Source organism: Hemicordylus capensis, chromosome 4 (genome assembly GCF_027244095.1).
Source record: "Hemicordylus capensis ecotype Gifberg chromosome 4, rHemCap1.1.pri, whole genome shotgun sequence".
Classification (NCBI taxonomy): Eukaryota; Metazoa; Chordata; class Lepidosauria; order Squamata; family Cordylidae; genus Hemicordylus; species Hemicordylus capensis.
Window position 1 is genome coordinate 131,237,974 of NC_069660.1, and position 24,976 is coordinate 131,262,949.

The following is a 24,976-nucleotide window of genomic DNA, read 5'->3' on the forward strand; positions in this document are numbered from 1 at the left end:
GGTAGATGTGATGAATGATTCATATAGCCTGTTCCCCACACACATGGTCTAATCTCATGGTTGGGGCATTGCCACGATCCAATTCCTCATGGAGTTCACCACGAAGAGACTACAGAAGAGCCACCTTTTTTCACAGATGGGTTAAAAAGGAACAACTGTGTGGACTGATCTCTTATGGTGTATTTAAAACATTTAAAAAACTTTCTCACTGTCTCCTGTCAGTTGCTGAGTGCTCTCATTTCCCCTTTCAATATGCCCATTTGAAAATCTAATTGTTATGTTCCAAGGTGTTTACTAGAATTCGTGTTATTTTTTCCTTTAGAGATTTCCTCTGACAGGAGGCACAGAACCCTTCTTTACTATTTTCCTCAGGTTAACTCCATCCAGGAATGGGCAGGGGCAGCGTGACCCCTCGCTCAGATCACATGTGACTATTCTGCAGGAGCATCTATTGTTATGAGCAATTAAATGAACTGAAGACTGTTTGACCTTCATTGTCAACATTTCTATAGTTGGTAGACATAAATATCTCAAAACAGTAACAAACATACTTGAAGCGCACTGTTTTGCTTTCTTTGCAGTTTGCTCCTGAATGCAACCACAAACAAGCAGTTAAATTTTGCATTCCTTCACCTCACTGGTATCTGAAGAGGCACTCTGGGTTAACTCTGCCATTTTTGCAATACAGTCTATAACCATCTTATTGCACCACTTAAGCAAATAAAATTATGGACATAATGCTGGGAAAGTTGAAGGAAAGAGAAGAAGAGGATGACCAGCAGCAAGGTGGATGGACCCTATTACAACAGCAATGAATGCACCACTGAGACACCTTAAAGGCCAAGTTGAAGACATATCATCCTGGAGAGAATCTATCATTGTGGTCACCGAGAGTCGACACCGACTTGATGGCATTTAATCAATCAATCAAATCATTAAACTGAAAGCATACACCGTCTGTGACATTCTTAAACTCCACATTAGCGCAGTGCTGCAGTACCATATCCCACAAACGCCATCCTTTTCCTTATGTTTAACCTAGCAAAAGGTTTGGTGCCCTGTTCCTGAATAATACAAGACCCTTTGGAACATTATATAATTGAACACTGTTGTCATTAAGCTAACCAAAGAGATCTTGATCCATTAACTTGGTTTGTTCCTTGGAATGCCCAGCATGCCAGCTCTGTGTTGTAACAATGGGGGAGAGATACTGCTAGACAGTGAGGTCAACTGAAGGCCGACTTAGGCCACATCTACACAAATCAGCAGTTCATGAATAGACTCCTCATGGACTGTAAAAACTCAGACTGCGGGCAGGTGGTTGTGTTGCATACCTGCATGGTCTCCCAATACATATATTTAGATCTTCCTTTGCTGGATGGGTTATACTCCCCCAGAAGGAGCAGGTATGCAGCTTGGGAGTACTCCTGGACTCAGGCCTCACCCTGGTATCTCAGGTGGAGGCCATGGCCAGGAGTGCTTTCTATCAGCTTTGGCTGATTTGACAGCTGCACCCATTCCTTGAAGAGGACGACCACAAAACAGTGGTGCATCAGCAGGTAACCTCGTGTCTTGACTATTGCAATGTGCTCTACATGGGGCTGCCTTTGTACATAGTCTGGAAACTTCAGTTTGTTCAAAATGCAGCAGCCAGATTGGTCTCTGGGGCAACCAGGAGAGACCATATTTTTCCTGTTTTGAAATAGTTGTACTGGCTGCCGATATGTTTCCAGACAAAATACAATGTGCTGGTTATTACCTTTAAAGCCCTCAATGGCTTAGGTCCGAGTTATCTTAGAGAGCACCTTCTTCTGTATGATCCCCACCACATGTTAAGGTTATCTGAGGAGGCCCATCTCCAGTTAACACCAGTTCATTAGGTGGCAACTCAGAGACGGACCTTCCCTGTAGCTGCTCCTGGACTATGGAATAAACTCCCGGCAGAAATCCAGAATTTGAGTTCATTACTGTCATTACTGTTTGGCCTGTACTTCCAGGGTTTTTAAACTGATGTAAACTGTTTTAAATTGTTTTGTTTAAAATGTTTGCCCTGGTTTTTCAGGGTTTTTAACTGTTTGAATGTTTAATTGGTTTTTACTCTGTTTTTATAGTTTGGAATTTAGTTGTTAACTGGTTTTAATTGTTTTTATTCTGTTGTAAACTGCCCTGAGCCATTTTGGAAGGATGGTATATATATAATATAAATACATTTTGTTTATTTATTCCTGTCGGGGAATAGCTGACAGGAGCTGGACAGTATCCAGTTCAGCAAATGCCATCCTTTAAAGTGTGAGGGGGCAAAGGATTCAGATCAAAAGGAAGGGGACAGAGCAGAACCACATAAACAGCAGACAGAAGGCTGTGCCAGCTGGTCAAAGAGACAAAAGAAAGATAGCATACACCAGGGAATAGATTCAGTCTATAGGTGCTTATATGCCAATGCCAGAAGCCTCCGAGCCAAGATTGGTTTGCTGGAGTGCTTGGTTGCTAACACAGAAATAGATATATAGTGGGCATAACAGAAACATGGTGGAACAGTGAGAACCAGTGGGAGACTGTTATCCCTGGATATAAACTCTATAGAAAGGACAGGGATGGGTGCCTTGCAGGTGGAGTAGCACTGTATGTTAAAGAAGGGATAGAATCTAACTTAGTTGAAAACCTAGGTGGACGGGAGTTCTCCACAGAAACCCTGTGGGTGACAATACAAGGCCTGAAAGAAAATGTGCTACTGGGGACAAGCTATCACCCTCCGGATCAAAATCCTGACAGTGACTGGGAGTTGCAGGAGGACATCAGGAAGGCATCAAGGAGAGACAGGGCAGTAATAATGGGTGCGATCAAATTCAGCATACATGCGGGGAGAGAATCAGCAAGGAAGTCACAAACACAAACATTTTGAATTTCAGAAAAGGAAAATTCTCCAAAATGAGGAGTATGATGAAAAGAAAACAGAAAGGGAGAATCAAGAGAATCACTTCGCTCCAGAATGCATGGAGTTTACTCAAAACCACAATACTAGAAGCCCAGTTAGACTGTATACCCCCCAAAATGTAAAGGTACCACTAAGTCCAGGAGGATGCCATCATGGCAAACAGGTAAAGTCAAGGAAGCCATAAAAGGGAAGAAGCCATAAGAGGCCTTCCGAAATATGAAGGCCTGTCCAAATGAAGAGAACAGAAAGGAACACAAACTCTGACAAAAGAAATGCAAGGTGACAATAAGGGAGGTGAAAAGAGAGTTTAAGGAACATTTAGCTAAGGGGAATAACAAAAGCTTCTTTGATTACATCAGATGCAGGAAACCTGCCAGGGAGGCGGCTGGACCATTAGACAATGAGGGAGTGAAAGGAATTATTAAGGAGGATATGGAGGTTGCAGAGAAGCTATATGAGTTCTTTGCGTCCGTCTTCATGGCAAAGAATACTGAGCATATACCTGTTCCTGAATCAGGCTTTTGGGAGATGGAAGCTAAAGAACTGAATCAGATAGAAGTGATAAGAGATGTGAAATTGCCGACCTCCTTGCTAAAACAGATAACTTATCCCTGAAATCAGGCTCCGCACCTGTGGACTGGAAAGTAGCAAATGTAACACCAATTTTCAAAAAGGGATCCAGGGGCGATCTGGGAAATTACAGGCCAGTTAGCCTAATGTCCGTTCCAGGCAAATTGATGGAAAGCATCCTTAAGGATAAAACTGTAAAGCATATAGAAGAACAGGCCCTGCTGGGAGAGAACCAGCATGGCTTCTGCAAAGGTAAATCTTGCCTCATCAACCTTTTGGAGTTCTTTGAGAGTGTTAACAAGTGTGTGGATCAAGGTGATCCAGTTGACATAGCATACCTGGACTTGCAAAAAGCTTTCGACAGAGTTCCTCATCAAAGACTCCTGAGGAAACTTAGCAGTCATGGGATAAGGGGACAAGTACATGTGTGGATTGGTAACTGGTTGAAGGATAGGAAACAGAAGGTAGGGATAAATGGAGGGTTTTCACAATGGAGGGACGTAAGAAATGGGATCCCCCAGGGATCAGTACTGGGACCAGTTCTTTTTAATTTATTCATACATGATCTAGAAGTGGGGGTAAGCAGTGAGGTGGCCAAATTTGCAGATGACACCAAACTATTTAGGGTAGTGAAATCCAAAACAGATTATGAGGAGCTCCAAAAGGATCTCTCCAAACTGGTTGAGTAAAGTGATGCACACTGGGATGAAAAACCCCAATTTCAAGTATATGCTGATGGAATCTGAGCTGTTGGTGACTGACCAGCTCATTGAAAGTGCCGACTCAATGTACAGCAGCTGTGAAAAAGGCCAATTCCATGCTAGGGATCATTAGGAAGGGGACTGAAAATGAAACAGCTAATACTATCATGCCCTTATACAAAACTATGGTGCGGCCGCCGGCCACATCTGGAGTACTGTGTACAATTCTGGTCACCACATCTAAAAAAGGACATTGTGGGACTGGAAAAGGTGCAAAAGAGGGCAACCAAATGATCAGGGACCTGGAGCACCTTTCTTATAGGGCAAGACTACACGGTCTTGGAAAACTCTCTGTGGCCAACTCTTTGCGGCCAACTCACTGTGGGACACCTCAACATGGCTGATTCACTGCAGGGACAACTCAATGCGAATCTCCGACAAACACTTCAAAGCAGCTCCCTGCTCTCTCTTCGCAAACAAACAGCCCGCCCCGTACTTCAAGTGCCCCACACTTCAAAACAGTTCCCTGCTCTCTCTATAGGAATGGGAAGTGGGTGAAGGAGGCAGAGAGCAGGAATCTTAAGGAAGGATGCTAGGAGATATGCCTGTTTTCAATATGCAGAGGTATGCCAGCTTTCAATATGCAGAGCTCAGGACACCAAGTTTAAAAAATGGCATTGAAATGCAGGGAGATAATATTAAGGAAGGATGCTAGGAGATATGCCTGTTTTCAATATGAAAAGCCACGGATACTGGAATATCCAAGCTGTACCTGGCTCACTTCTCCAAATCCCTTTTTGTCTTAATGCAAAAATTCAAATCAAGGAGGCTTAGAGCCAAGCTCAGCTGCATGAGTACTGGCATATCCTGACAGGAGCGCACTTCCCATCGCTATAGAGAGAGCAGGGAACTGTTTTGAAGTGCAGGGCACTATCTGGCTTGCTGGTTGCAACTCAAATTCAAATAAAGTAATAATTGCGTGTCCACTGGTTGCTGGCAGGAGCGGGCTGCTCTCCGTCTCCTTCGCCCACTTCCCATCCCTATAGAGAGAGCAGAGAACTCTTTTGAAGTGTAGGGCACTTGAAGTGTGGGGCAGGCTGTTTGTTTGTGAAGAGATTGAGTTGTCCTTGCAGTGAACCGGCCGTATTGAGGTGTCCAGCAGAGAGTTGGCCACAGAGAGTTGGCCCATTCCCAAGGCTACAACACCTGGGACTATTTAGTTTAGAAAAAAGATGACTACAGGGAGACATGGTAGAGGTCTATAAAATCATGCATGGTGTGGAGAAAGTTGATGTAGAGAAATTCTTCTCCCTTTCACATAACATTAGAACCAGGGGTGATCCCATGAAATTGATTGCCAGGAAATTTAGGACCAACAAACGGAAGTACTTTTTCATATAATGCATAATCAACTTGTGGAATTCTCTGCCACAAGATGTGGTGACAGCCAACAATCTGGATGGCTTTAAGAAGGGTTTGGATAACTTCATGGAGGAGAGGTCTATCAACGGCTACTAGTCAGAGGGCTATAGGCCACCTGCAGCCTCAAAGGCAGGATGCCTCTGAGTACCAGTTGCAGGGGAGTAACGGCAGGAGAGAGGGCATGCCCTCAACTCCTGCCTGTAGTCTTCCAGTAGTATCTGGGGGGCCACTGTGTGCAACAGGATGCTGGACTAGATGGGCCTTGGGCCTGATCCAGCAAGCTTGTTCTTAAATAATTAATAAATAAATAATATATCAAAAATCCCCACCGAAAATGAGATGACAGAGAGGAAGATACTAGCTACAGATGTAGTCATCACTGCATGATCCAGAACATCTTACCTACCTCACAGGGTTGTTGTGAGGCTAAAGATAACCATGTACACTGCTCTGAGCTTCTTGGAGGAAGAGCGGGATGTAAATGTAAAATAAATAAAAATACAAATACAAATAAAAAGAACATTCCAGTGTCTAGATGTTACAGTTTCACTCACTCTGTAGAGTCTAATTCCTCAGGGATAGCTGCTGTCTCTCTGGTTCGGCTCCACACTAGCTCTCAGTAGGTGACTAAGGAGCCCAGCAGGTCTATTAGCATCTTCAGTCAGGCTACTACTCTCCTCCCAGCACCAATGCCCTTACAACAGGCCATTCTTGGCTGCTTCCAGAAACTACCAGTGCCTTAGTAACCGGTCGTATTTATGCTGAGCAAAGAGGCACCTTTTTAAAGGGAGGGGTTCTCTTTATTTAGCAGGGGGAGAGCAATTCGCCCTATCCACCCCTGGCACTGCGTCCCTCCAGTGGCTGTTGCTGGTGTCTATCTTATGTTGTTTTTTCAGACTGTGAGCCATTTGGGGACAGGGAGCCATTAAATTAATTAATTGATTAATTAATATGTACATTACTTTGAAAACCTTGGTTGAAAAGCGGTATATAAATATTCATTGTATTGTATTGTATGGTACTGTAACAATACCAAACACATATGAATCCAAGAAGAGTATAATCATGCCCCAATTAGAATCCATGAATGCCAACACGTTGGGGCACAGATAGTAGCCATCTCTTTTTTTGCTATATATACATGCACATGAAATAGTATCCTGAAATGTCGTATCCAGGACTGGACAGCGCACCAACATAAGCTTATCACTTATCAACCCTCTAGGATCAGCCTGGAGTTTCCAGGAATCAGGATCAATCACCAGAAGGCTACTGAAAGCAATTTGGGGTTTTTTTAATGGTTTGATATTGTGGGGAGGGGGGATCTTGGAAAAAATTGTGGAAACACATGTTCAGGAATAGCTTCAATCAGAACTGGTAGCCTGCCTAAACCAACAGCCAACAGGAGCAGCAGGGTACACAGGGGAGGTGGATTTTCCCAGTCTTTCTTATTGGCAGCCACATTATTTTAATACAATATTTCTAACTATTCATATATTGAAGGCATTTTTAATTGTTTGTGAAGCAGTGGAAATACCCTAGCTTAGGAAGTGCTGGTACTGAAACAAAAGTGAAACTTTGGATACTTCCACATTTTATAAAATGCTCATTTAAAGAACATTTACTAATGTGATTGTGCATGTTTACTGAAGCCTTCCGGAGGTAACTTTTATTTTTGATACAACCTCTGTTGCTAGTAATGTACAGTGTTCATAAAAAGGCTCCCTACTGTGACACGATGGCTTGGGACTTTTCTTTTGACTGCTCCTGCCCTTTGGATATAATGCTAATGTGAACTAAGAGATAAAATAAAAGGGGAATTTTCCTTGTCACATAGCTGATGTAACATCTGGAAACAGTGGGATCCAGATTGCTTCTTGATCTGAGGTGCCATCTGGCTCTGAATAGCTCCTGCTAGGTGCTGTCTTTTGCTGTGGATGCAGATGCTCTGACTGGCTCAGTCTGTGCTAGCCGGAAATGGTGATGCCAAGTAGTGAAATTGATTCCCAGATTGCTTAGTCAAAAGCAAGAAGCTAGTTAGCAAGGAAAGATGGGCTGTGCAGATACTGTATACATTCCAAAGGTCCAGACACTGAATGCATGACCTTGGAGGTTAAGCACTTCTAAGGTTCATGGGCTTCGATGGAAGAATTAAGCATGATCTCTTTCCTACTGAAATCACTGGGATGAGGGCTACAGTTCTGTACACATTTATAGAAGTAAGACCCTTGAACTCAGCAGTACTGACTTTGGAATAAACATGCATAGGAACAGGTTGCCAGAAAACTCAATTTTGTCAAGATCCATCTTTATTGCCATCATCATTAGGTCTCTGAAATGAATATGTCTGGGGAATGTACCTAAACATTTGTACTGGGAGGTTTTCAACACACTGAGCATAAATCTCCAAAGAAGCTGTTTCTATTTAAAACACACACAGAAACCCCACCCAAAACCAGGCTTACTTTCCTGCTAAAGAAAGGATGCAGAAGTATTAATATGTAAAGAATATACAGTGGTCCCTCTACTTACGAAATTAATCCATTCCGAATGCACATTTGTAAGTCGAAAAGTTCGTAAGTTGAAAAGCGGTTTCCCATAGGAATGCATTGGGAACGGATTAATGCGTTCCGGAGCCTAGAAAAAAGACCCAGACCCCCAGTAAGGCTTGCAAACTGCACAGGAACATTTCTTTTCAAGAATAAACAGGCAGTAAACAGGCAGGCAAGTCAAGGAAACTGCATGTAAAATTCGTAAGTCGAGGAAACCCCATCTAAAAATTTGTAAGTCGAAAAAACCGCATCTAAAACCGGATCTAAAACTGCTGTTTGTAACTCGAAAAATACTTATGTCGAGTAGTTCGTAAGTCGAGGGACCACTGTATACAACTATTTGAAATACTCCTGATTATTAAGACTTTGGGGGTCTTACTCAGAGTGCTTTTGCCTAGGAATGTGCACAAAACTGGAAGGCAGTGGTTTGAAAAGGTGGGGGGCTCCGACTTTAAGGGCGGGGGAGGGTGCACTTACCCCTCCCCCCACTCCCCCCCCCCCACTGGCATTCGCCTCCTGTAAAATCTTTCAGGGCGGCAGCATACCTCCCTACAATACCTTCCCCTCTTTGGCCAGAAGTGGCCGGAAGTACCAGGAGCACACATGTCATGATCGCATGCAAGCATATCTGATGTGTGCAAGCCTGGCATGCACACTCACACCCAGTACTTCTGGCCACTTCTGACTGAAGCGGGGAAGGGGCAGCAGGGAGGTACGCTGCCACTAGGATTTTATAGGAACCAAGCGCCGGTGAGGGGAAAGTGGGGGAGGGGTAAGTGCACCATCCCCCACTCTTAAAGTCCTACCCACCGCTGAACGTTTGAACCGGCCAGTGTTCAAACCTGTCCGGAGACCCTTAAAAGGGCCTCTGAACAGGTTTGTGCACATCCCTACTTTTGCCTTCTGAGGTGAGATGGGAACCAACAAGAGCAAGGCTATTTGGGGCGGTGAATATCTCACAACTGCAACACTGTTCTAACTTTTACTAAAGGCAAAGTGTGCCGTCAAGTCAATTTCGACTCCTGGCACCCACAGAACCCTGTAGTTCCCCTTGGTAGAATACAGGAGGGGTTTACCATTGCCTCCTCCTGTGCAGTATGAGATGATGCCTTTCAGCATCTTCCTACATTCCCTCAGCTGCTGCCAGATATAGTAGCAGCGAGGATTTGAACCGGCAACCTTCTGTTTGTTAGTCAAGCATTTCCCTGCTCGCTGTGCCTACTTTAACCTAATCCTGCTGCCTGTATAAACTGGTCAACAAGGCTGCAGTAGTGGTGGGATGTTACTCCTTTCTCTCCACACCAGTGTCTCAATATTTTTGACTGTTAGCTAAAAATAATCAAGGAATGAATGAGATTCCATTGCTGTAGCTGCTAACAGTAAGGGGGGGGGGGAGGGCTTGATTTGGGAATCTGAAGTCAGCACTATTTTATTTAGTTTGAGCATTTCCCTTAGCCGCTGACTCAAAGGTGAGACATTTAGGGAAAATGTTAGTAAGTGATTTACAAGTAGCTGCAGCTGAGGAAGATGCAAAGTGAACTTTTATGACTGGGGGTAGTTATGGAAGATGAAAAGGGAACATGTTGTACATGGTTTTCATTTCCAGGAAACAGAGATCAGATTCAACAAGGAGATCTTTGCTTCCCTAATCACAGAGGTTGGCAAGATCTTTTGTTTATCCAAGAACTGTCTGCCTCCTGTCTCTTTATCAGATGCCTGATTCAACCCCCCCCCCCGACAAACACAATAAGCTGATTTTTATGCTTAACCTTTCCATTTACTCAAGCTATTGTCAACCCCTGCTAACTTGGCAAAGAGGCACCTTTTAACGTGGTGATTCTCTTTATTTAGCAGGGGGAGAGTAACTGGCCCTACCCACCCCCAGCACAGTACCTCCAGTGACTGTTGCTGGTGTCTGTCTTATGTTTCCTTTAGATTGTGAGCCCTTTGGGGACAGGGATCCATCTTATTTATTTATTATTTCTCTGTGTAAACCGCCCTGAGCCGCTTTTGGAAGGGCGGTATAGAAATCAAATAAATAAATAAATAAATAAATATTTTTGGAATTTCTGAATGGCATGTAAGCCTATTCTGATATAAAACCTGCATTAAAAAAAAACAAAAAAACACTTAGCTGACAACAGTTTTAACAGAATTGTGCTCTTTGGGTCAGGTAAACACTTAGTGAATGGAGCCCCCCCCCCCATCTGGAGGCCCTCCAGACCTTGGAGGCCATGGACTGGGGTGCCAAGGTCCAGGTGTTAGAGCGCCTCCGGGTAGGAGAGCGTATACATCCTTGATGGGTCATCATGTGCTTGCAAAGATCAAGGTAGGAGGAAGGGAGAGTGATTGTGCGGGAGACAGGATCTGGGTATGATGGATTTTGTCCACCCTCAATGAAATGCTGGGGATGAAATGTGGGTTGACTACGCCCATCCTACCCAGCTCCTCGTTCCCACACTATCACTCTCCCCTCCTCCTCCCTTGATCTTTGCAATTACACAATTGCCTATTTGGAGCATGCCCAGTTCTCCTACCCTGGCTGAATGCTCATTCTGCCCTGTTTAGGATCACAAGACTCATTCTTTTTGCCTGATTTTTAACAATAGCTACTTTTAATATTATCTAGTTTTAACTGTAATTTTAATCGGCTTTTGATTGGTTTTTGATTTAAATTTTTATGTATTTTTATTTTATTGTAAACCACCCTGAGCCATCTTTGGAAGTGTGATATATAAATCAAATAGATAAATAATATTTAAAAAGTAATAATGACAAGCCCATAATGGAGCTTATTTGGAAGCACTCACTACTTTCCATATAAGCATACTTTTTCCTCTCCAGCTCAATTTAATTCAATTCAATTCAGACAAAAATTTAAGACCCATTTAATGCGTAAATAAAACAAGGAAAAGATCTTCCAGCTCGAGAAAACGTGTTTCAGTATCCCTACATCATCATCAATGCTCTATTTCAGGCAGCTGAAATAGATTAAATGCAAAATTAAATACAGTAACTGAAACTTGAAAGAGGCCTGATGTGAAGCAAAGTGAAAGTGTATAAGATCATATGTGTGGAATGTGGAGAATTTTATACTAGGGAGAAAGGGAGACCCCTGATAAGAAGGTATAAAGAGGATCTAGCAGATATGCATACTCTAACCCTAACCCATTTGAAACCCTGAGCTAAACATATGAAAGAGAAGCATGAAGAAAGAGCTGTAAAACAAAGGTGTTCATTCTGGCTAATGAAGGAAATGTAGTGAAGCGCTAAGATAAAGGCGGCTATGCATATCAAACAGTTACAGCCAACCATTAATGTAAAGGAGAAAATGAGAGAGGCAATGAAATTTATTGGCCTATAAAGGGTTAATTTTTTTTGAAGAGCCACTCATTCCCTCCCCCTTCACCTGCCCTTGGATTGGTCATTTAGTTTCTGCTAAAATGAAGGTTGAGAAGACAACCAGGTATGATGCCCCCCTGGGCTCTTTGGAGGAAGTGGCGTGCACAGTAACAATAATGAAATAAAGTTAATTGAAATAGCTTGAATATCAGCTGAGCCTGGTGGTCCAGTGGTGGCTAGCCCATCTAGATACCTTTCCCCTAAAATGAGGCTGGTGGAGCGAGCGCTCCACTAACCCTGTTTTGGTGATCTGTGCCACCGCGGCACAGCTCCGCACCGCGGCAACACACGAGTAGACCCCCAACCGGGAGGCTACAACAAGCTTCCTGGTGTTGGGGGTCCCCCCCCCGAATGCCCTGCACACTCACGAGGGGAATGCTGGGATTTCCAGGGGCGGAGTGGCCCCTGATCCCCACCACCCCAACTGGCCCCGTGACAGAGTTCCACCAAGGGCTCTGCCAAGCCCTCCTCGGTTCTCCGTACTGCTCGTGTGGAGAGCCTGCGTGTGTGTTGTGCTCCAGCAGCACCAGCTGACCTCTCTTTGTTGCCTTTGCACTGCTAAGTTCTTTGCCACCACCCCAAGACTTTATCTGGAGACCGTAGACTGAGTTGAAAAAACAAATAAAGGTGTATTAAACTAAACATCACTTACTGAGAGACATAGAACTTCATCCCCAAACAGGCACAAGCCCTCAACAACAGTTCTAACTGACTCTTCTTAACTGACCAAGAGAGAACTATTAATATCCCATCACGCCTCTAGTGGTCAGAATAGGTTACTGTGCTGCTAAGAGCAATGCTTTAGAATTCTCAATTCTAACAAAATGTTAGAAGCAACATTTAATATCTTTCAAAAACTCATAGTCTAACAAAAACTATTTAAGTTGTGTGTTGTTTTTTTTAAGGAAAACATTAGAAAAAGCTACACATTATGTCAACCTCTTAGGGCAGGAGCCAGAACAAGTCGAGTCAGTCCCATTGAAATTAATGGGACTTATGGAATATCTTGCTGTTTTTATTGGTGCTTGGACCCAACTGACTTTGGTAATTTCCATCATTCTCCCCTTCCCTCTGAAGCCTACTGTGACTCCCCAAATTATGACCCTGTGTGACCCCTAGAAGCATATTTTTGGGATCCGCAGTCTGGCCTTTGTGACCTTCGGAGGCTCCCCCCACCCCGGAGCCATGGTCATCTTCAGGGGGAAGGGGAGATCAATGAAAATTTCCCCTCCCCTATAACACTAGCACTTTGTTAGTCTAGATATTGGCCAAAGTGTGCTCAGCCCTGGCCATTTTCTGTAACCTTTAATATTCAGTGAGAGTTGGTATATAAAAGCTGGTGCTCTCAGAAGACGAAGTAGGTTTGGGGGGAAAACCCCACATGTTAACATTGATTGCTAGTTTATTATTTCAAAACATGAGGATTATAAACAATGTCTTTCTTTAAATTAAGCTATGGTTGTCTGGGGCCTGCACATAGGGATAGAGGCTGATTCCTCCCCTGCTGAAATCTGCAATGGACAGCATAGTTCCTGGCCTCTTCTGCTCTCCAGTGGATCAGATATTATAAAATGCATTTATGTACATGGATTTCATGTATTCAGTCTGTTTGCGGAACTGCTTATTCTCTGCAGACCACAAATCTTTCCATTTTGAGTGGGAAAATTCCCTATTTAAGGGATAATTTCCCTTCCACCTCGTTATGTCATCTCCCAACTGCTGCCTTTGTTCTGACCATTTCCCCCTTCACAGCAATTTCCTATGCAAAGCTGTTGCCAAATAAGGCCAATTAATCAAGGGGATGGATTATTTAATAAAAAACAAAGCAAGTCAGCTTAGCTCTTGATGAGATAACTATAGTAAAACTTGCCCAGTCTGAGCTTCTGGTCTAACTACACATTTGACCGTCTCTATTCGCCCATTCGCATGTCATGTTCAACACTTGTACAATGTGTATTCAGTGAACACAGGTACAGATCTGTACACAGGTACAGTGATTCACATATTATGCTGAACGCAGGCACAGGAGTGCACTTTCTATCTGTACCATGTATTTGAAGGGTACAGAGATAGCTGGATAAAGGATCCAGCTTTACTTTTAAACTGGAAACAGGTACAATCATTCACACAAAGACGTATACAAGTGTACAGACATCTGTACACTCATACAGTGTAATGTCTGAAACAGACTTATAGAAGTTAGTGGGAACATAAACTTACTTATATTGCAGCTGAGGTGGGGACACAGTCTCACACACAATCAGGATCAGGGCCTTGTTGTACAGGGAGGGGACATTTAACCCTTTCCCTGCCACACCATGGTCCTCACAAAAAAGCTTCCTGCACCAAACCTGCTCTTAGCTTACAAAGGGAAGTTGCCATTGACACCAAAGGAAGTTTTCCAGGAGGATTTCCAGATTGCAGGCTTTACTGTGGGAGGAAATGGCTTAAGTGAGGACCAGTTAGGATGAGAGCAGATAAAGTGTGTTTAAACATAAATAAGTGTAAATAAGAATAAACCAAAATAAAGCTGGGGCCATTCACATTGCTACTTTTTATTACATTTTTTTCAAACATAGGACTGTTCATATGGCATGATCCCCCCTGTCCTTCTTGCTCATTTCTGGCCAAAAGGGTTGTAGAGGAGGCAACATGCACTAACAGAGAATCACATTAAAAATAACTTCACATCTGAACATCTACTTTTTAAAAAAACCAAAAAACCAGGAAGACAAAGGGCAGATTCTTCCACATGGGGGTGGAATTATGGTTCAAGCAAGGCTTCAATTCCAGAAGCTTTCTTCCATGAAACAAGCCACTTATCAGACGTTCTTGACGTGTTTAAAAGACATTTCAAAAATTAATTAAAAGATCGACTGATGGGCCAATTTATTCAGAATTAATACACAGAGTCCTGTCACCCTGTAATACATGTTTGCTTGAATTCAAAGCCCTGTGCCCAGCCATTCCAGAAATATGGGGGAAGGAGCAGAAAAGGCGGTGGTGTTTACCCTTTTCCCTTAAGGCAAAGGGCAGATTCCTCCACATGGGAGTAGAATTATGGTCCAAGGGGCTTCAGATACAGAAGTTTTTGTACTTTTCTGCCAAGAAACAAGTCAGTTTCAGCCAATATTAGATATATTTAAAAGGAAATCAAAAATTCATTAAAAATCAGTACATTGACTGATTTGCTCCAAATTCAGAACACAGAGTCCTGTGCTACAACTGTGCCAAATTTCAGGTCTCTATGACAAACTGTTTTGGACTTATGAATGTTTCTCTAATTTTCTATAGAACAGCATTCCTGGTCAGTCAAGATGGTGACCTTGTGGAAGAGCAACTGTCAATTAAAAAAAAGACCCATCGTGGATCACCATCCCTATCTATAAAAGAAATCATTAGGATTAGTAAGTTTCCTGTGATTAGTAAAATACAGGGAGTAGCTGGCCACCCTCCACCACTTTTAGTGAGTTCTGGGAATAAAGAATTAAACAAGGTAAGCAAAGAGACTAAGATTAGAAACAAATGAATGGAATGAATGGGCTCAGGAAACAACTTTGTCCAGCAGACAAAGTGGTGTCAGTAGACACTCGCCAAAGCCACACCTCCATTTCAGGTTCATCTGCTTTATCTGTGGGTCTCTTCACACAGCTCTGCAGAGATGAAGTATCCCATGAAAGCATTTTTAAGCCTCTCTCAAAGTGAAACTTTTTAAGGGCATGTATATGCTACATTAAGGGCCAAATGTCAAGAAACAAGTTGAGTAATACTGCTGGCTGTATGAATGGCACCTTGGTGTTGCCATACTGAAGTCGCTATAAATTCTTCCCACGTATGAACTCCGCCCCACCCTAACCGTAGCAAAGCAGGAGTAAATCACTGCTTGGAAAACCTCTTGCTGAGACGAATAACAGCTTGTGGGAACTCTAGTACATATAATAAGTCCTGCTTAGTTCAGAGGTCCTGCTTCTAAGTAAGCGTGTACAAGATTTCAGTCTTTGTCCCAGAGATTTCAGTGGGTGAGAGCTGAGAACATGCTCACTTCTCTCATTGAAGTCAGTGGATAACACACAAAAGAAGCACTTGTAAAAAGCCATTGCACTAGCAACTTGCATTAAGTCTGGAGTTTATATTTCAGACTAGTGTTGCACTACCGCAAGCATGTTGGCACTTGCATAACAGTTGCACAAACTTCAGCATGCCTCATTTGTTGAAAAGGGAACTTTGGTGCAAGAGGGCTATAGTGCAAGAGGGCAATTCTACAGATCCCTGTTTTTAGTCCAGCTATGCAGTCTTCTTGCCTTTTGTGCAACTTTGCTCATTACACAAGCACTTTGTTAGTCACTATGTCAGCCAGTGAACCTTAAGACAGCTTAACCTTCAAGGTCATGTCAACAAAGAGCTTTGTCTTTGTGGTGCCACAATGACCAACCTATTTTTAATAGGACAAGGTTTTATGTACCTCACTCCATCTCACGAGATGCACAAAGAATAATCCTCAGTAGCCAGGTGTGTGTGTGTATGGTGTGTGTGTGTGTGTAGAAGTGTATCACACACACATACAAACCAACCCCGGAAAATAGAATAGTCAAATCACTGGTAAATGCAGAATCTTTTTCCCCTCTATACTCATGTTTGTATTATAATATATAAACCATTTTCTCATTTTGCAATTTCAACTGTTTTGGGAACTCTTCTTTAATTGAAAAGCAGAATATAAATTATTATTATTATTAATAATAATAATAATAATAATACCACTTGCCTACTGAGATATTATCACTACACATGCAGCAAAGGAGGACTATGGGAGTAATGTGAGCAACTTCAGAGATCCCTATCTGCTGCTGCCATAACTGACTTACTACTCACAGTGTTCACCAAGGAGATTTAACTAAATGCCAGTGTTTCTCCCTTGCTATGATAGTTTTGATCCACCTAATGGCACAGTGGGGAAATGACTTGATCAGCAAGCCAGAGGTTGCCGGTTTGAATCCCTGCTGGTATGTTTCCCAGACTATGAGAAACACCGATATTGGGCAGCAGCGATGTAGGAAAGATGCTGAAAGGCATCATCTCATACTGTGCGGGAGGAGGCAATGGTAAACCCCTCCTGCACTCTACCAAAGACAACCACGGGGCTCTGTGGTCACCAGGAGTCGACACCACCTCAACGGCACACTTTACCTTTACTGAGGATTACTCTTTAAATGCATCTGATGAAATAAGTTGCAGTTCACAAAAGCTTATGCTGTAATAAGTGTGTTAGTCTTTAAGATGCTACAATAAACTTTTTAGTCTTTAAGGTAGTCTTTGTTGTTTTTGAAGCTACAGATTAACATGACTACCCCTGTGGAAGCAGACAAGTATAACTTATAATAGTTATAACTATATAATAGTTATTTGTTTAATAACAAATAAATATATACTTGCTTATACTTTTATATTAGCCACAATCCAACACAAAAGACATGTCTAAGACAGCTGAAATCAATAGGCTCAAGAGTGAGTGAGCGTGCATGCATGCACTTTTTTCCTGGTTTGTTTTTTTAAGTGGGGTGGCAGACACAGAAAGCTACCCTCAGCTGCCCAAGACATCTGAGATCACTTAATTTCAGAAGAGACCACCTGCTATGCAGGATCTGCCTGTAGAACAGTGCCATCTAGCTTCAGTCCTTATGGCTACTCATTCTATTGCAATTAACTAGAATGCCATATATTTATATATTTATACTTTCTGGGCACTCAAAAATGTCTAGCTCTCCTGCAGATGAAGGAGCATTCTGTAACTGGAAAGTCCTGTTACCAGACAATGGAACTGTAACTCTAAGTCTATGGTTGACACATGCAGAGGAACGAGGTAGAATGTTGCCTGGAGATAATGCATGGCATGAATTCGGATTGCAAGTAGGACATGAATATAAACAGCTGGGCAATGACAGTGTAGCATTTTAGGTAAGCACAGAATGTATACCTTCCTAAGAATGATGCATGACGTTTTTGCATATTTACAAAAATTATATAAAAATTATCTAAATTAGCCCCTTGGTATAGGGAAGAACTATGGAGAACCAGCGTAGTATAGTGGTTAGAGTGCTGGACTAGGACTGGGGAGACCCGAGTTCAAATCCCCATTCAGCCATGAAACTAGCTGGGTGACTCTGGGCCAGCCACTTCTCTCTCAGCCTAACCTACTTCACAGGGTTGTTGTGAAAGAGAAACTCAAGTATGTAGTACACCGCTCTGGGCTCCTTGGAGGAAGAGCGGGATATAAATGTAATAATAATAATAATAAAAACAACAACAACTATGGGGGTTGAAGCAGCAAGGTAGACTGCTGGAGCACAAGTGAAGAAAGACTCTGCTCACAGAGCGCATTTGGATATCTATGCTCTGGCAATGAGTGCAGCAAAGAAGCAGTTCTTTTCTGCACGCATTGCTTCTGCAAGCTAATGCCCAGTGGAGATATCTAAGGTTGTGAGAGAGTTAGTGCATGCCCCTCCTCTGCTGAATGAGTATTTGGACCCATCAGTTACCTGCTGTGACTTATTAATGAGTTTTTTGCAGATAAAATATCTCATATACGAGCTGAACTAGACTCTACAGTTACCACAAAGTCTACTGTGGAGGTGTCCAGCAACTCCTCTTGTGTGGTTAAATTGGATCGGTTCCAGTGTGTGACTCCCAAGGGCATGGACAAGATACTTGGAACACTTCACCGTACCTCTTGACCCTTGCTCAACATGGCTTATACTATCTAGCAGGGAGGTTATTGGAGAGGTCTTGTTAAGATCATTAATGCTACTCTGAGGGAGGTCAGGATCCTTCCTTGTCTCAAGAAGACAATTATTAGACCACTTTTAAAGAAACCTGCATTGGACCCCTCAGAAAGGCAATTATAGACCTGTATCCAACCTCTCATGGTTGGGCAAAGTGATTGAGAGGGTGGCAGCAGTGCCAGGCTATCTTGGAGGAAGTGAGTTATCTGGACCCATTTCAAATTGGCTTTGGGGCAGGCTATGGGGTTGAGACTGCCTTGGTCAGCCTGTGGGATGATGTCCAATTAGGAATCAACAGGGGGAGTTTGACTCTGTTGATCCTCTTGGATATCTCGGCGGCTTTCAGTATCATTGACCATGGTATCCTTCTGGGGCGCCTGGAGGGGTTGGAAGTGGGAGGAACGGCTTGGCAGTGGTTCTGCTCCTATCTCTCAGGTAGGTTCCAGATGCTGTCGCTTGGAGACTGTAGCTGTTCAAAACAAGAGCTCTGGTATGGAGTCCCACAAGGCTCCATACCATCACCAATGCTTTTTAACATCTACATGAAACTGCTGGGAGGGATCATTTATTATTCATTCATTCATTCATTCATTCATTCATTCATTCATTCATTCATTCATTCGATTTTTATATCGCCCTTCTGAAAAGGCTCAGGGCGGTTTACAATCATCAGGGAATTGGGGGCAGGGTGTTATCAGTATGCTGATGACACCTAAATGTATTCTTCCATGTCAGCTTCAACTTCATCAGGAAATGGCCTAACTTCCCTAAATGCCTGCCTGGAGGCAGTAATGGGCTGGATGAGGGAGAACAAACTGAGGCTGAATACAAGTAAGACAGAGGTACTCATTGTGGGAGGTCAAGACTTAGGAAGTGGCTTAGATCTGGATGGGGTTACACTCCTCCAGAAAGAGCACATAGTCTGGGAGTACTTTTGGACCCAAACATCTCCCTGGTTTCTCAGACTGAGACAGTGGCCAGGAATGCTTTCTATCAGCTTCGGTGGATTCCCCAGCTACGTCCATTTCTGGAGACAGTGGTGCATGTGCTGGTAACATTCAGGCTTGACTACCTCAATGCACTCTATGTTGGGTTGCCTTTGTACATCATTTGGAAACTGTCATTAGTACAGAATGCAGCAGTCAGGTTGGTCTCCGGGGTTGCCCAAAGAGATCATATTACACCCATTTAAAAAGAACTACACTGGCTGCCAATAAGTTTCTGGGCGAAATACAAAGTGCTGTTCATTACCTATAAAGCCGTACATGGCTTAGAGACTGCAGACAGAACTTGCATATCATCAACCAATGTCAACTCAGAACACAATGGGCAGAGGTATTTAAGAGAACGCCTTCTTCTTCATCAACCCTGCTGCCTATTAAGATCATCATTTGTTTGTTATTTCTCTGTGTAAACCGCCCTGAGCCATTTTTGGAAGGGCAGTATAGAAATCGAATTTTTTTAAATTATTATTTATTGTTTACACAGTCAGACAGGTGTTATTGACTGGTTTGTTTTATCCAGACATCGAGTCCTTCCCAAGGACCTGGGATGCCAGAATTTTATTGTCAATTGTTATAGATATCGTCGCAGAATATAGGCTGTTCCCAGTAAAGCTGCTTTTTGTAATTGGCTGATGGTGATTTCTGTGGCCCCTATGGTGTTGAGGTGCTCTTCAAGGTCTTTTGGAACTTCACCCAGGGCGCCAATTACTACTGGGATTATTTTGGTCTTCTTCTGCCACAGCTTTTCAATTTCAATTTGTAGATCTTTGTATTTGGTGATTTTTTTCTATTTCTTTTTCTTCTATTCTGCTATCCCCTGGTATTGCTATGTCGATTATTTTGACTTGTTTTTCTTTCTTCTCGACTACAGTGATATCTGGTGTATTGTGTGGCAGATGTTTGTCTGTTTGTAGTCGGAAGTCCCATAATATTTTTACATCTTCATTTTCTTCAACTTTTTCAATTTGATGGTCCCACCAATGTTTGGCTACAGGTAGCTTGCATTTTTTGGAGATGTTCCAGTGTATCATCCCTGCTACCTTGTCATGCCTTTGTTTGTAGTCAGTCTGTGCGATCTTCTTACAACAGCTGATTAGGTGGTCCACTGTTTCATCTGCTTCTTTACAAAGGCGGCACTTGCTGTTTGTTGTGGATTTTTCGACTTTGGCTCTTATTGCATTTGTTCTTAGTGCCTGTTCTTGTGCAGCCAGTATTAAACCCTCTGTTTCTTTCTTCAAGTTGCCTTTTAAGATCATCATTTGTTTGTTATTTCTCTGTGTAAACCGCCCTGAGCCATTTTTGGAAGGGCAGTATAGAAATTGAATTATTATTTATTATTATTATTATTATTATTATTATTATTATTATTATTATTATTATCTGGGGAGGTCCTATTCTGGTTGCCACTGGCCCGGTTGGTGGCGACTCAAAATCGAGCCTTTTCTCGAGTTGCCCTGGGGCTCTGGAATGTGCTTCCTAAGGAAAGTAGAGTTTCCCCTTCTCTGAATGTTTTAAAAAACTTACCTGTTTAGACAGGCTTTGAGTTTATAGTTTTAAAGCTTTGGGTTTTAGAGTTTTTTCCTGTATCTTTAAATTGTTTTAATCGCATTAATGTTTTAATGATTTTTAGATGGTGAACTGCCCAGGGACCTTTTTGTATAGATCTAAAAATGTACTAAATAACAAACCAACAAACATATGAATATGCTAGTTGCGGCCCTGTCACTACGAGGGCTGTGTCACAAACCTCCTTGCCCTTCCTCACTCTCTCTCTCTGCCTCATTACCTTGCTCTTACTATTATCAAGCAATCTCTAAACCAGGTAAACAATTTCAGTTCACCTGGGACAGATCAAATGCCCTCTGATGTCACATAAGTCCTTTTAAGTCTTCCAAATGAGCCAGTAGTAGCCTTGCTGTCATGTCTCCTTTGCTGCCATGATGGCACCACACTTTATGTCAAAGATCCTAACCCTAACCCTAACTCTAACCCATACCCATGTGAGGGAAATAAATGCTGTATCATCCCTGCTGAGCTGCCTACCTAGCCTTCTCCTAAAACTCTTCCATATTATTGGTAGGCTCAAAGGCTGCCGCCACCCCACTCAAGGTCTACAGAAACTCTCTGGGCTTGGGGTGGGATAATCCAGAAAGAAAAGAAACTCTCTTAATTTGACTCTTGGACAAGTACAGAAATCTTCCACGTGTAAGCTTACACGGGATGAGAAAAACTGATAGCTGCTGAACACATGAGGACGTGTTTGCACCAGAGAAAAAAACCCTTTCGGCCCCACTTTCTTCTTGTGTTAAAAACCCACTCAGAGAGGCTTGTGAAACGAAAAGGACTTTAAAAAAAAGTTTATTCTATTAAACATACTGCTTCAGTCTGAGGCTTTCTTAGTTACACTCAAAAATACTTAGTAGATTGCAAAAATAGGTCGTCTTAGGCATGCTTAAATGTGTATACAGTCTTTTACAATGCCCTAGTTAGGGTTGGGCATAGGCTAGTGTTTCAGTAAAAACAGTATCAGAAATAGGCAAAACACACACACAAAGGAATATAGGTTCTGACGCAAAATCTGACTTAAACGTTTCCGTAGACTAAGCTCCCCAAAGCCATAAGCCATGGCTCCTTCCCTTGAACTCACCAACTCTAGCTGAGTATCAAGCTTCCTGCCCCACTATCTCTCAAAGAGCTGCAGAGCTATATGGTGAGAGAAATCTCCATGCTGGCTTTGACCATGAGGGAGCAAAACTCCATTGCCCCTCACTAAGCCTTTCTACATGCGCTTCTCCCAAACAAAGAACTCCCTTCTTGTTCCCAGAAGTCCCTGCAACCACTCTCTAGGTCCCACCCACCTGGTGTACTGATTGGCTGTCCTTTAGAGGGAGGAGTGACTGATCACTACAATGGTCCACAGCTAGGGGAGGAAATTACAGGGGGTGCAACAGGAATCCGCCCTATAAAAGATTCCCCCCCCCATATCAAAATATTGGGGCTTGGATTTTCTCTCTCTGGTGGGCCAGATTAGATTCTGATGCACCTCTGGGGAGCCACACATAGCCTTGTGCCCACCTCACATAACCTTCTGTCTTCTTCCTCCTCTCTGCTCCTTCTCTCATTCTCCCCCCCCCCGCCACTTAAATTAGCTGAATTAACTAATTTTTACACTAAAATACACTCAAGGAAAGATTGATGATGATGATTTGTATTTTTGGAAGAAATTCTGAACATACCTGCCAATACCAGATTTTGCATGGACAATCCTACCACTCTTCCTCTCTCCCTTAACCGAGGTGTTGCTAAGTTCTTAAAAGACCCAGGGCTTGGGCCCACAACCTCCCTACATTTTGATAATTAAACCCGTCCATGCTTTCTAAAAGATATCCAACACTCTCCTCCCCACTAGTTTGCTTCACCCTAAAAATGAATCTTCCCCCCCCCGCATCAGATTTTTCCTGCAATCATTATGCACACAGTTGAGAAACAGTGTGGTGTAGTGATTAGAGTGTTAAGACTAGGATTAGGGGACTTGTGTTCCCCATTCAGTCATGAAACTCACTGTGGGACTTTAGCTGAGACACTCTCAATCCCCCCTCCAAACCTGCCCCAAAGGATTGTTGTGAGGATAAAAGTATGAAGGAAGGAAGAACATTTACACTACCCTGACCTCTTTGGAGGAAGAACAGGATGTGAGTCTATGTAAAAAATTAGACTTTTAGCCAAATGCACTCCAATCCTAAGCAAGTAAACTCAGAAGCAATTCCAAATAGCTTTTTTAATACCAGTCACAGCAGCATGCAATCCAGTTTGATCTCTTCTATTGACTACATTTCATTTAAACAAAAAATCATATGGAACTATCAGGTATGTCTATATACTACAGTATATATACAATGTATAATGTGTGTTATACATTGTGTGCTATACAAAAACACTACAGAAAGAAAAGCCACCATTTTGATTTCAAATAGGTCAGCAGAATGTCATATATGGAGTTACCCCAATCTTGCAGAATTTAAAGACAACCAATCATTTGATGGGCAAGGGAGTTTTAAAAACGAGTTTCTTGTGAACTGATTTGCAAAGCCTTACTTTGAAGCAAATGTACAAAAATAGATTTTTAGTGGGGGAGCATGTTACAAGCACAAAGCAAAATAAAATAGTAATGTTTAAAAGGGGAAACATGTTAAGAGAACCATTTTCTCATATTTTGCTATTTAAGCCATTTTGAGAACTCTGTTGCTTAAAAAAGCAGCATATAAATATTTTTAATAAGGGCTGGGGGCAGGAGAGAGAAAGAAACCCACACACAGAGACCAGATTAGAGCTATAAGCAGTGTATCTTCAGAAACAAAAACAGAAACAGATCCATTTTGTCAAGAGCATTTCCACCAGCTCCCCATTCTTTTCAAAGCTTTTAATACTTTTGCACTAATTTCCTCACAAGAAGGCATACTGTTGGGATAAGGAGGGTTTTTCTTACAAATCTGCACTAGAACAGTTTTGGCATACTTTGAAAGTGTGTGTGTGTGTGTGTGTGTGTGTGTGTGTGTGTTTAAAGCTTAAAAAACACTCTCTCTCACACACAAGGTATGGGACATCTCTCGCATGTACAACACACACATGGTTCATGGTGGGGGGAAAGAGCGAAACACGGTAGCTTGACCAAGGGGAACACATCACACACAAACAAAACAAACAGCAAAGGGTTGTTTTTTACAAAACACTTTACTTCCCTTCTTGGAAGGAGCCCAACAGTCAGCTTCCTACGCTCAGCAGTTACATTCAAATTCCAAGCGGGAGAGGAGCACAAGACTCCAGAAGAACCAATAGGGCTGGGAGAAAGGTTAACCCTTTTTTTTTTACTCTTTGCTGCTGCCAATCTCCAAGAGACTCAACATTAATTCACAGGGGGTGCAACTGCGCCCTTGCGTGCACACACCCTGGATCTGCCCCGCCCACAGCTTAAGTTCTGAACTGGCTTCAGTGAAAAGCATTGGGCAGCATCCGGACTAGTTAATCATTGCCAACAACCACTGATATCAATGAGAGAACTTAGTCATGATTAACTTAATTTCAATGGCACAGAGTCATGACAGTCTGGATGCTGCCCATTGTGTTCTGAGTTGACATTTTTTGATGATATGCAAGTCCTGTCTGCAGTCTCTTATTCATAAATGCAAGTGATCATGAAATGCTATAGTTTGCTACAGTTAAACATTGAACATCCTTGGGTGAACTGAGTATTAAAAAAACCAGAGCTTCAAATTCTGGTTCTAGTCACCGTTATTAAGGTTTTTTTAGCTGCTCAGCAATCACTGGTCCTGGTGACTCTTGGTATGTTTATGTGTATTATATAAAACTGGAAATGCATGTTTTATAAACAACCAGTTACCATAGAAGTAGAACTCGATCACACCTACACATAATATCCAAGCAGATGCTGTGCCCTCCGTTGTTTACTCTGAACTTTGAAGTTCTGCTGCAGCTTGACATTATGCCACCGCCGCACTTCCCATTTTAAAACTAGCTTGATCTTGTTCTTAGGCGGTCTTTTTTGTTTGTTTGTTTTAAATTATTCATGGAAAGAAAGCCGCCTCCAAAAACA

At 42.5% G+C, this 24,976-nt stretch overlaps 1 protein-coding gene across 2 annotated transcripts in view; it reads right to left on the bottom strand.

Moving 5' to 3' along the window:
* Positions 1–24,976, bottom strand: part of CDC14A (cell division cycle 14A) — a 185,554-nt gene that overhangs the window by 17,820 nt on the left and 142,758 nt on the right. Inside the window, exon 15 of one of the 2 annotated variants that reach the window (XM_053251106.1) lies at positions 11,053–11,161. The exons of the other annotated variant lie outside the window; for it this stretch is intronic. Coding sequence (XP_053107081.1) covers positions 11,149–11,161 — 13 coding nt within the window. The 3' untranslated portion in view covers positions 11,053–11,148. Of the gene's footprint in view, positions 1–11,052; positions 11,162–24,976 lie in introns of those variants that run through there. 2 annotated transcript variants of the gene reach the window in all.